Raw genomic sequence first — 13,087 nt, forward strand, 5'->3', positions numbered from 1 at the left:
ATTTCTAATTTACCAGCCAAGTCATCTGCACAACGAGTAATGCTGAGTCATGGTCTCCGGTGCAGCTCGTGAGTATGTGTGTGTACATATTTATGTAAAAGGGTGAAGAACAGAGTGTGTGATTGTGGAGTGTTGATACTGGTGAGCAAATGGAAGAAGGACCCGTGTGTGTTTGTCTTCGGCCTTCATTTTCCAAAGCTATCTGGAACAGGTTTTTATAATCTACCCCCCCCCCCCCGAAATATTGTGCCACTAGTCATACAAGTGACTGGTTGAGAGTCTAATGACTAAATTCCTTATTCCTGGAATAAGTACACTAGATATATCTTCATAAATCTATCGATACATGGAAAGGAGGTACCTGAAGTTTGGCGGTTGGTCAAAACAATGAAAGGAGTATAACATTGTCTTCTTGGTGACAAAGAGCAGCAGTTTCTTTAATGTTTGTGTCCCATTTCTAATTGCCGGTGTGTCTGCCTGTGATGCAGTTTACCTGCACAATAAAGAGGACTGCCACCAACCCCCATGGCTTTCCCCTGCCATCTTTTCCTTGTGTATTTACTAAGAAGAAAAAGAGAAGAAAAAAGGTGTGCCCATGTTGATCTAGAAGCAATTGCACTGTGTGAACACTGGCCCTGGCGGGAGTTTCTGCCGGCCGCCGCCACAATGTTTCCATGCTGCTTGTGAAGTACAGGGACTTACCTTGACCTTGGCGCTCATTGTAATGTACAAACTGTTGTTAATGGATGTATATGTAACAGATTTTTGTATTTTATATGCGAAGTCTTCATAGAATCCTCTGCAACATGTACTGGGCTAGCTAAGCATGTGATAGTCTTATTTGAGAGGAAAATCCTACCCATGCCCAGAAGGTATGAAGTAAATAAAGCTGCATGACCAGTTCTTCTGAAGTAGTGCATTTTTACTGGGTCTCTAGGAAGAGTTTAGCTTCCAAGGTATTTGGCTAGTTATACTGGAAAAACCAAGAAAGGCCCAACAGCCTGCCTCTGCTTAGCTACCTCTGCTGATGCACCATTAATTCCAGAGTGTGCTTGGAGTCTTTTTTGAGTCATCTTGGGAGAAGCCTTTATGGGCCCCTCTATATGTTTGTACTCACTTAATTCCATCATAAAATGTATAAAATCAGGGCTTTTTTAAAAAAAATTAAAATTTACATTTATAGATTTCAGAGAGGAAGAAGAGAGAAACATCAACAATGAGAGAGAATCACTGATCGGCAGCCTCCTGCACACCCCACATTGGGGATTGAGCTAACAACCCAGGCATGTGCCCTGACTGGGAATCGAACCGTGACTTCCTGGTTCATAGGTCTATGCTCAGCCATCTGAGGCACACCAACGGGTGACCCTTCTATCTGTTATGCCCAGATTTCAAGATCCCCAAAAAACCACGTCAGGGAGCCAGTCCGATGCAAAAGCAGAGGGTCTCTTATACAAGCTCGCTTGGTCCGCCCCTTGCCTCCATTACTGGGTGCAAGAGAGAGCCCCGAATCCCAAGAGAACAAAGAATTTATAGGGCTTGGGGTCGGGGGTTCGGGCAGGGTGCAGCTAGGGTCTGGTTACACAAAGACAGGGGGGGTGGCCAGCATACTTTTGGCCTTGGGCTAGTTTCCCCCGCTTTCCCATTGGCCGAGATCGAGATAAGGGCAGGCTGAGTAACTGATACACCCTGCGGCTTTTTCTTGGAAAGAGGGGTTAAGGACACAGCCATCAGTCCTGCTCTGTCCTTTCACTATCATTAAATATGGGCCATACTTTACTGTTTAATATGTGACAAATCTAGAAACCCTATTCCCCTCCCATTCCAGAATTGCTGTTACCTTTTTTTACTTCCTGAACTGATTCTGTAGTCTCAATTCCTTATTGTATGTGCCCCTGAAGCCTCTGCTCAGCTTAGTGATCAGGTAATGACTCGACAGATTTCCTTAAGTTTCCTGTACCCACAAGTTCTCCATTCTGGTAACTACTGTTCCTCTAAAACCCAAAGCTCCATTGTCCAAGATTGTTGTGTTTATATGATTTTAATTGCATTTTGGGGAGTAATAGTGGGAGTAGAGAATAGCTAAGGCCAGCCAACAACCTCAAATTCCATGAGATACCACTATTTTTATAGATCCTTAGCCTTTCCTGCTATTAGGTATTTCTCATTGGCTAGTTTCTCTATTCTTTTTAGTCCTCAAGATTTCTGGGCCTTCTCCTGTCTTTCTTATACCCTCGTCACTCTCCTCTCTCCCAGTGTTCCAAGCCCTTCTAAAGGAGCCAGCAGTGAACTTTAAAATTTTATAACTTCATTAGTAAATAGAATAATTGAGTTATCTCTGTTATAATCTTTTCCCATTTGAATGAGCCCAGGCCCTGCTTTCACAATAGAACAGACCTCCTGAGGTGTTTTTTAAATAAAAGCCACATAACCAGGAGATGAGATGCCACTCTTTTGAAAGGTGAAGTGGCTGAGGTTAGGTGATTTTGTTTGGTTTGGGGAGAAATGATTCTGAAAACCTTCATCTCTACCATCTTTACAAGAATTAAAATTTTTTGTTTATTGATCAAAATAATACATGTTTAGAGGTGCACTTGTTACAGAAGACCGTAGAAATACAAGCACGCTTCCTCGAGAAAGGGAGGGACCCCGTTTATTAACACCAGTGGACTCCTGGAATAATTTCCAAATCAGAGTGAAGAAACACACAGAGAGCCTGTCTATATATATCCCGCTGGGGTCTTTGTCTTGCAGATATGCCCCCTGCCCCCTTCGTGGCCCTGCAGAAAGGCCCCCAGGTGTCAGGCCACATGGATGGTCCGTCCTGGCACCAGCATAACCGCCCCCCCCCCCGCCCCCGCCCCAGGGCAGTGCACTGTTCACAGTTCCATGGCCTCTGCATTTAGATAAGTTCTGCAAGACCAGTGTCCTCCTCCTCACACTGTAAGTTTTACATTTGGATTCATTTCGTTTATTGGTTATTACATTGCTGCTATAAAATTATTGTTCCCTTCATATCTGCACTATTCTTGTTAGAATCATTCTATTACCTCCAAATTTTCATGTAACTGATAATGGAATCTTTTTCGGGTCACCTAGCTGTTAGAAAATTATTGAATTTTGTTCATCTTTTTATTAGGCAACTTTACTAAACTCTTGCTGTGAAACAGTTTTAATTTATTCCCTTTGGATGTAAAATCATCTAGTTTGCAAGTGATAATTGTATTTCCTTTTCTTCCATATCACTGCCTGTTGTTTCTATTTAATGTCTTAGTGTCAATCTTCTAGCAAAATTCTTGTTGCCTAGGGATGGGAGAGCTTTATTGTGAGCACTGAGCTTTAGGACGAGAATGGCGAGAAGAGGGCGGTGCGGGCTGGTCTGGAGGCGCCTGGGCGTCTGTCTGCCACACTTTGCCGAGCAGCTTCACCACCTCATCGTAGATGAGGAACGTGATGGCCACGTCCCAGGGGACCGGCCGGGCGGGGGAAGTGCCTGTGCAGACCCGTGAGGCCCTCATTCCTCAGGGCCTGCCAGACAGCCCACGTGCTCCGCCTTCGAGCACCGCCAGGCCCCGCAGCCAGTCCAGACCACGCGTGGAGTTGATCCCTGCAGCTGCGCCCTCGATAGTTCCCAGCACCGTGATCAGCGGTCTCCGCGGCGTGTGGGGCCGGTCCCCTCGGCACCAGCTCTACAGGGAGGTCACGACAAAGAAGCGTGAGGCCCTGGTACGTCCCCTTCACCCCTGTCCCCGCACAATCGCCCCGACTCGGTAGAAGGGGCCTCACTCAGTACTCTGCGCTGGGGGAGGTGCGGTGGTGGGTGAGTGTCACCCTGATGGTCTCCTCGGGGCGCACGACCACCGCGGCCTCGGGCCATGCAGGCGCCCGCGCCGCCCAGCAGCCCTTGGACGTGTTGCTGCTGGAAACCCGATGATCACCTGCGGGACGGAGCGGAGCGGCGGGAAGCCGAGGCCTCGCACGGCCCTGGACGCCCGGGTACCGCGGCGGGTGCGGGTTCACGTGCTGGGTGGGAAGGTGGCGCACATGGCACAGCCGCCCCAGGACGCCTGGGGGCCGGGCCGGGTCCCGGAGAGGCGCGGAGGGGCGACGCACAGGGCGAGCCCCCACGTGCAAGTCGGCTGCCCTCTCCCCTCCGTGAAGTTTTAGAAAACGTATTTTTTATGAACGATTGGAGGGTAAGTTGGAGACATTCTGCCCCGTTAGCACTAAACACTTGGATATTCAAGAACAAGGACCTTGTCTTACATAGCATGGCCGGACAAGTATGAAGCTCGGGAAACGTCATGGTCCAGTATTATCGCCCAACCCACAGCCCATATTCGGGTTTGGTCTGTTTTCCTAAAGTATTTGATTTTTGTCTTTTGTCCTCATGTCCTCTCTAGAGCTGTTTTCCTGGCTTAATAATACTCAGTGCTGGGTCATTGCTTATAGCTGTGTCTTCAATCTCCTGGAACATTTCCTTAGTTTGTTTGTCTTGTTGGTTTGTTTCCTGATTTTGAGTTTTGGGGGGAGGGGGGAGGGAGAGATATAGGTTGGTTATTTTGCACAAAATTCCTCAATTAATTTTGTCTGGTTTTCCCTCAAGATCAGATTCAGGTAATGTGGTTTTGTTGCTGTTGTTTCTTTTCTTTTTTGCTTGTTTTGTTTTTATTAATCCTCACAGAGGATTTTTTTTTTTTTTTTTTACAGTCAGTGGGAGGAAGGGAAGGGGGAGAGGGAAACATCATTTGAGAGACATGGATTAGTTGCCTCCCCCGTCCCCCTCACCGGGGTCAGGGATGGAACCGACCCTTGGATGCGGGGGCGGAGCTCTAACCACTGAGCAGCAGGCCAGGGCAGGAAATGTCCTTTTGATAGGAACACCGCAGAAGTGATGTTGTGTCCTCAGGGCATCTTATCAGAAGGCAGCTGGAGTCCATATGTATTATTGGTAAAGTTGAAGTGGCTGTCCTCCAGGTTTCCCTGCTTAAAGCTATTACCCTGTTTTGGAAATTAGTAAGTAGTTTGGGGTGAGATACTTTGACATCATGGAAATATCCTGTTTCTCAGTCAGCTTTTACCTGTGATAACTATGATACTTATATTTACCTACTATAACATTTTACCTTTGATAAGCTAGTACTACAACAACTTTTAACCTCGACTGATGCTTTTCTATACCAATTTCTATATTTTTTGACATCCTCCTGTAAGGAAGACCTTCCTTCTCCCTTCCCTCCTTCCATGAACTCATGCATTCTTATTTTAGTTAATGGATTATAATCCACTTTTACTGTTATTGATTTTGATAATCCAAGTAATCAGTCCCAGATTTGGCCAATGGGAGCCTCACCCAGGGGGCATCTATGGCTTCTGAAGTATCCCTGTCATTCTTTGAATACTTCTTACGTTCTAGTGTGGCAAGGTGCTCCAAGCCTTGGTAATGGCCATTTCTCGAAGGAACTGGGTTTCCTTTTTAAAAAATTTTTTAATTATTATATTTCTTTATTGATTAAGGTATTACATATGTGTCCTTATCCCCTATTGCCCCCCCACATCCCCTCCACTCATGCCCTCAACCCCCTGGTGTTGTTTGTGTCCATTGGTTAGGCTTATGTGGATGCATACAAGCCCTTTGGTTGATCTCTCCCCCTTACCCCCACCCTCCCCTACCTTCCCTCTGAGGTTTGACAGTCTGATCGATGCTTCTATGACTCTGTCTCTGTTTTTGTTCATCAGTTTATGTTGTTCATTATATTCCATAAATGAGTGGGATCATGTGATATTTATCTTTCTCTGACTGTCTTATTTCGCTTAGCATAATGATCTCCAGTTCCATTCATGCTGTTGCAAATGGTAAGAATTCCTTTTTTACCGCAGCATAGTATTCCATTGTGTAGATGTACCACAGTTTTTTTAATCCACTCATCTGCTGATGGGCACTTAGGCTGTTTCCAAATCTTAGCTATGGTATATTGTGCTGCTGTGAACCTAGGGGTGCATATATCCTTTCTAATTGGTGTTTCTAGTTTCTTAGGATATATTCCTAGAAGTGGGATCACGGGGTCAAATGGGAGTTCCATTTTTAGTTTTTTGAGGAAACGCCATACTGTTCTCCACAGTGGCTGCACCAGTCTGCATTCCCACCAGCAGTGCACGAGGGTTCCTTTTTCTCCGCATCCTCACCAGTACTTGTCGTTTGTTGCCATTCTGACAGGTGTGAGATGGTACCTCATTGTCATTTTGATTTGCATCTCTCGGATGATTAGTGACTTTGAGCATGTTTGCATATGTCTCTTGGCCTTCCTTATGTCCTCTTTCGAAAAGTATCTATTTAGGTCCATTGCCCATTTTTTTTTTTTTTTTTCTGTTTCAGAATTTTTTAAAAAAAAGAAAAAAAAAGGAAAAGAAATCTTTACATGAGTTTTAAATCCTATTTTAAAACAGAAGAAACAACTCCATCATTGGCCACGGGGCCCCGCCAGCCCGCCCTCGGGGAGCAGCGCGAGACGACATCCAGGCCTAGCTCCACGCACAGACTTGCTGGTGCTTTAGCTGGTGTCCATCCTCGCGTTGTAAGCGTCCAGCTGGGCATCCAGCTCCTCCGCAGAGATCTGCTGCTTTGAACTCCGGCCGGTGCCCCTGCCTCTGCCCCGGCTGCCTCCACGGGCGCCTCTCCGAGTGCCGCCGCCGAAGCCTCCAGACCCTCGGGTTCTGGTCATCCCGCCTCTGTTCACACTCTGTACCGGCCTGCGCTGCGTGTCTATCTGTGAGGTGACCAGCTGGATGTTCATGGGGCGGCCATCCAAAGGCACGCCGTTGTACTGTTTCGTGGCTTTCAGGGCGTCTGCCTTCCGCTCAAAGTGCACGTCGGCTGTTCCCAGGTGCGGCCAGAGCGGTCGTAGTGCACGGCGGCCTTCTTCAGAGTCCCGAACTCCGCAAACAGCTCCTGGATGTCCGCGTCGGACACTCCGAAGTCCAGGTTGGACACCAGCAGCTTCCCCCCCGTCTCCACGCCGGCGCCCCCGCCGAAGCCGCTGTCGAAAAGGTCGTGTTGCCACTTGTCGGGAAGCTGTTTCGGTCGGCTGTAGGGCGCCGGCGGGTTCCTGCCTCCGCCGCCCGCCGCGCCGCGGACGAGGGCCGCCCGGTTCCGGATGGGCCCGCCGCCCCGGCTCACTCGTGCGGCGGCCTGCGCTCCGCCACCGCGGCCTCCCTGGGAGCCGGCCCGGCCTCGGCCCCGGCCCCCGCCGCGGCCGCCCCGCTGGCTCCGGTTCAGCTTAATGATGTCGTCCAGAGACATGTCCATTTTGTCGGCCATGGCGGGCGCGGAATCGGCCTCGGCTTGAGCCCGCGCGTCAGCACGCCAGCCCGTCACTTCCGGCCCATTGCCCATTTTTTGATTGGGTTGTTGATCTCTGGGTTTTCTTTGACTTGAGAATTGTATTAGAACCAGTATGTGGCCCTAGCCAATTAGCTCAGTGGATAGAACCTTGGCCTGTGGACTGAAGAGTCCCAGGTTTGATTCCTGTCAAGGGCACATGCCCAGATTGCGGGCTTGATCCCCAGTAGGGGGTGTGCAGGAGGCAGCTATCAATGATTCTCTGTCATCATTGATGTTTCTTTCTCTCTCTCCCTCTCACTTCCTCTCTGAAATCAATAAAAATATATTTAAAGAAAGAAAAAAGAACGCAGTATCTGGATATTAGGTGTCCGTTGCTACTGAGGGTTCATTGCTTTAAGGCCCTCTCCATATGTGCATATTGGATAAAATTTCTGGTTACTTGTTGGGGCAAGTAGTTTAAAGAGTAAATGTTCTTCCTGTGATCTCTGAAAACTAGGGAGTCAGTATCAAAAATGAAACAGTATATATGTTAGAATTCTAGGGATATCTATTCTCTATATACTGTTAAATATTCTATAGTGCAATCATTGAAGGAGAAAAATCTTGACATAGCTGGCGTGGATAAGAAGGAAAGAACACTTTATTTTTATGGGTTCTTTGAAATTCTTTTGGGATAACTCGTTCCCTCTCTGTCTCAACTTTTTTTTTTCTGTCTCAACTTTTAAAAGTTTGATATAATTGGATCTTTGGGACATTATCCCTGAAGGATCTGAAGTTTCAAACTGCTGCAGTATAGAGCTGCTGAACTTTAAATTGTTTAGGGACAGTAGGTATTCCCTAAAACAACAGAGGATTTAAATTTACACAGTATTTCAGTTGCTCTCCTTTGATGCTTTTAGTTAGGGAGGCAACGGTCAATACTTTAGAAAGAAATGAATTGCCCTGATGACTTTTACATAATACGTTTAACATTTTTAACATGGGTGCATTTATTCTCTCTTGCACTTAGCTAACTTTATGAAGTGCATCTTAAAACAAGTTTTGGAGTTGGTAACAGGGAATTCAGGTCAGAGGACCCATTTTTCTTGGCTACTATTTTTAAACAATAGAAAAGATCAAGTCACAGACAACTGGCCTGATTTTTCATTCTAAAATAAATAAATAAATTGTGTTTTCTTTTTTTTAATCCTCACCCAAGGATATGTTTTTATTGATTTTTAGAGAGAGAGAAAGGAAGAAGGAGAGAGTATGTTGCCTCCTATACACACCCAACCAGGAATCGAACCTACAACCTTTTGGTGTATGGGACAGTGCTCCCACTAACTGAGCCACCCGGCCAGGGCAAATTACGTTTTCTTTGCTAGTTTTAAGAGCAGCACAAAACATTTTTAAAGTTTCTTTAATAAAATAATCTCTTACAATAATATAATAAGACTTTTATAGAGAATTTGTTAAATATAAAATTTGGCAGAGAAATCCTTAAAAATAATCTAACAAATGAATAAGAAGTAACTACTCTGATGTAGAAAAATGAAGCTTTTAGGAAGAAAAGCAAAATCTCTGCTCCCCAAGTACCACAGAAGGCGCTAACACGGACAAGTATTCCCTGGACACTAAACAAGGTATCAGTGTTACTGATATAGTGTGTGGACCTGCAGTGTAAGCTGCTTAGGGACTGATGACTACAACAAACACACCAACTAAAATGAAGGGACTGGCTAATAGGCTAGATGAGATTCCATGGAACAAAAGTCAAAGATAATAATGGAATGTAAGTCAAAAGAATTCTGTAATATATGAACTGTTTGAAAAATATTGTGCCCCATCTACGGTACTTTTAAAATTTGGAGAACTGGGAGACAAATGATAACATTGATTGAAATTGAGAAACGGGGGGAAAATGTCAGTGATGAGAAAGTGGAGACTGAAGTATTAAGATAAACCATGTAATGGAGGAGTTTGTCTATGAAAGGGAGAGCAAAAATAGGGTGGCAGTTAACACATGTAGCATGACAATGAAGGGAACTTTTAAGAACAAGTGTATTTGAAACTAGCCAGGAAAGAACTAGTGGGAAAAGGAAAAAGGTCGAAGGTGATAAAGGGCAACGCCATTGCAAAAGCAAGGGAAGTTTTAGCAATTATTTTTGTTAATAATGTGAAATGTCAAAATAAATAAAACCTCAAGTGTCGTGTTTATAATCAGGTCATCTATAACCTTTTCAAAGAGATTTTAAGATAATTTAAGCAGGGAGTTTAATTTCTGCATTCCCTGAATCTTCATGAGTGTTAATACGAGCATTGCCTGGGTGTAATTTTTAGATCTGTTTACATGCTCACAAAGGTATAGGTCTCAATAATGAATGAACCTATACAGGGGCTGAATCAGTTTTTAAACGAGGTGGGTTATTTTGTGGGACTTGTGAACTGGCTCTTAATATAATCAAGACAAATATCTGCAATGCTTCAAACAGGATTATTATTTTTGGAACAAGTATATAGACCTCCAAACTGTTAGTTGGAAAGGACAGAGGTAACTTAGACCTGGAACTTCATAGGTGTTAGTTTGAAATTCATTGATTTGTTTCTTTCAGCATTCTTCCTCGTCCAGTGAAGATCATTACTGGTTTTTATTGTGCCAATGTGCTTTATTTGCCTCATTTTCTGGCTTACTTTTCTAATTAGTGCTCAATAACTTACTCAGTGCCGACTCATATTTCCACCAAAACTTTACTGAAAACCTCCTGTGGGTCAAGCATAGGATTATGAGTTGAGGTTAAGTAGTAAATATGTTGATTCTTGTTTTCAAACTCACTCTTTTCTAAATTTTGTTGTGGAAGCATCAACTGTTTATGCAGATCATCTTGTTCTCCCTTTAGAGCAGCGGTTCTCAACCTGTGGGTCGCGACCCCTCTGGCGGTCGAACGACCCTTTCACAGGGGTCGCCTAAGACCATCCTGCATATCAGATATTTACATGACGATTCGTAACAGTAGCAACATTACAGTTATGAAGTAGCAACGAAAATAATTTTATGGTTGGGGGTCACCACATGAGGAGCTGTATTAAAGGGCCAGAAGGTTGAGAACCACTGCTTTGGAACAATAGATCCACTCTCCTTTGATTTCTTTGCGGTAAAATTGTGTTTTTTATAGTGAAGATAAGTTTGAAAGTGTTTTCCTAACTAAAAGAGCATTCTACTTGATCCACCTCTTTACGTTCCCAGATGAAATGAAGACAATAACCCTAGAGTAACTACAGGTGCGAAGAAGGAGATGCCAGGAGAAAACCTCACCACCTGGAACTTTTTCTTCCTGGAGGGTTTTTCTAAATATCCGAAGTTGGAGATCGTTCTCTTCGTCTTCAGCCTTGTGACGTATCTGGTCACCCTCTTGGGAAACAGCACTCTTATTTTAATCACCATCCTGGATTCCCGCCTCCAAACCCCCATGTACTTTTTCCTTGGGAACCTCTCTTTCATGGATATCTGTTACACATCTGTTTCTATTCCCTCTGTGCTGGTGAACCTGCTGTCCTCCCAGAAAACCATTGTCTTTTCTGGGTGTGCTGTACAGATGTATCTGTCCCTTGCCATGGGCTCCACGGAGTGCGTGCTCCTGGCCGTGATGGCGTATGACCGCTATGTGGCCATTTGCAACCCGCTGAGATACCCCCTCCTCATGAACAGGCAGGTCTGTGTGCAGTTGGCCACCGTGTCCTGGGTGACCGGCTGCCTGACCGCCCTGCTGGAAACCAGTTTTGCTCTGCGGATGCCCCTGTGCGGGAATCTCATCGACCACTTCACCTGCGAGATCCTGGCGGTGCTGAAGTTGGCCTGCGCCAGTTCCCTGCTCATGGACATGACCATGCTGGCGGTCAGTGTACTTCTCCTGCCCATCCCAATGCTCTTAATTTGCATCTCTTATGTCTTCATCCTGTCCACGATTCTGAGAATCAGCTCCGCAGAGGGGAGAGACAAGGCGTTTTCTACCTGTGGGGCCCACTTGACTGTGGTGGTCTTGTATTACGGGGCCGCCCTCTCCATGTACCTAAAGCCTTCTTCATCCGGCTCCCAACAGATAGATAAAATCATCTCTTTGCTGTATGGCATGCTCACCCCTATGTTGAACCCCATAATTTACAGTTTAAGAAACAAGGAAGTCAAAGATGCTATGAAAAAACTGCAGGACAAAATATCATCGCATTAAGCACATGAAAGGATCTGACTGGGGTCCTTCCATTTGTACCAAGAGCTCACCCCTGGCAGGGCTCCCAGGGAAATTTAGACCAAACACTCACCCTCAGAACGCTGACTTGATAGCTCGCTCGCTCCATAATCTTGCAGCTTCGAGATATGTGTGCGCAGAGTCATGGCCTGTGGGCAACAGTAGATTCCAGTTTGCATTTAGTACTATTTTCTGTATTTGTGTTTCATGGCTGTGAGAGGTTTTGGGCTGCAGGCATCACACATTCGTTCCAGAAGGAAACTTGAATAAACTCAGAATCAGTGAATGTTAGAGCCAGAAGAAAGTTGGACGTCTTCTCTGCCCTAAATCCTTTCTCAGATGAGGTGGGAGCATAAGGAAACAAAAAAATAACAGATGATGCGAAGGAGAAAACAGAGTCAAAGACAGATTAAGATACTTGATCTGTGTCACGCAGGTGCCAAACTGGAAGCGCAGCCCTCCTCCTTCTGTCTTCCTCCCTAGAGCTTGTCCTGCCAAACAGTGGTGGCTCCCTCATTCGCCCTTCTTTCCCCAAACTCCTGGTTAAAACTCCCTGACTTCCTGAGTAAGGCATCCGACACCTGCTTGATTTACCCACCCCCAACCTTGCTTTACCCACCCTCAACCTTGCTTTTCTAAGCACACAGATACTATGCCAGTGTACCACCCATACGCCAGTTGAGACTTTATGTGTTTGTGTGTTTTTCTTCATTGGATGATTGACTTCACAAGGGCAAGGATTCCTATAATTTTGTATTTTGGGGGTTTATAGTAGGGATTCAGTGACCTAATAAATCTATCAGCTTCACACTAGTCATTTTACTTGAGAAGTACCACTTGTGAAGATTATGAAGCAGAAACAACATGAGCAATGAGGTATATTGCTTTATAAATACCTAACAATCGCAGAGACATTTTATACTAGTTGTTTTAAGTCTTTAACTTGTATAAAAATACTGCTTGTTTAAAAGGCAGAGTGGGGCCTCCATTCCCAGATCCAGTAGTTCTGGGTGGGGTCCTGACAGTGCATTTATAATAGGTCCCCAAGGAGTCCTGAAAAAGGCTGTAGGATGACCATACTTTGGGAGACATTGCTTTCAGTGAAAATCAAATCCCAAAAGAAAAGTAGGATTACTTCTTATTTTTCCTTTTAATTTATTTTTTCTTCCTTTCCTCCTGCCTCTGTTTACACCTTCTCACTTGCCTATCTCCACTTCTAGAGCAGGGAAGAGGAGAGGGTTTTGAATAGAGAAGGTTAACTCATTTGACAAATTTCAAAATATGAAAGACCTGCTCAGCCGGTGTGACTTAGTGGTTGAACATCAACCTATGCACCAGGAGGTGATGGTTGGATTCCCAGTCAGGGCACATGCCCGGGTTGCAGGCTTGATCCCCAGTGTAGGGCGTGCAGGAGGCAGCCATCAATGATTCTCTCTCATCACTGATGTTTATTTCTCTCCCTCTTCCTTTATCTTTGAAATAAATAAAAATACATTTAAAAACAACCACAAAATCAAAAACA

At 45.2% G+C, this 13,087-nt stretch overlaps 2 protein-coding genes across 2 annotated transcripts; one reads left to right on the forward strand and one right to left on the reverse strand.

Moving 5' to 3' along the window:
• Positions 1–6,362: 6,362 nt before the first annotated feature.
• LOC118667190 (THO complex subunit 4-like) lies at positions 6,363–7,376 on the reverse strand. The gene is given in 2 exon segments (XM_036330036.1): positions 6,363–6,886; positions 6,889–7,376. Coding segments are annotated over 2 exon segments (765 nt in total). The 5' UTR covers positions 7,319–7,376; the 3' UTR covers positions 6,363–6,551.
• A 3,223-nt stretch (positions 7,377–10,599) lies between these two features.
• On the forward strand, positions 10,600–11,547 carry LOC118667758 (olfactory receptor 2K2). The gene has a single exon (XM_036331521.1). It carries the CDS (start codon positions 10,615–10,617, stop codon positions 11,545–11,547), a length of 933 nt encoding a protein of 310 aa, XP_036187414.1. The 5' UTR covers positions 10,600–10,614.
• The last annotated feature ends 1,540 nt before the right edge of the window (positions 11,548–13,087 follow it).

This window comes from Myotis myotis, unplaced genomic scaffold, assembly GCF_014108235.1.
Source record: "Myotis myotis isolate mMyoMyo1 unplaced genomic scaffold, mMyoMyo1.p scaffold_m19_p_12, whole genome shotgun sequence".
In the NCBI taxonomy this organism is placed as follows: domain Eukaryota; kingdom Metazoa; phylum Chordata; class Mammalia; order Chiroptera; family Vespertilionidae; genus Myotis; species Myotis myotis.

Excerpts from the sequence above, each read along its gene's own strand:
- LOC118667758 (XM_036331521.1), top strand. The coding sequence starts at position 10,615 with ATGCCAGGAGAAAACCTCACCACCTGGAACTTTTTCTTCCTGGAGGGT.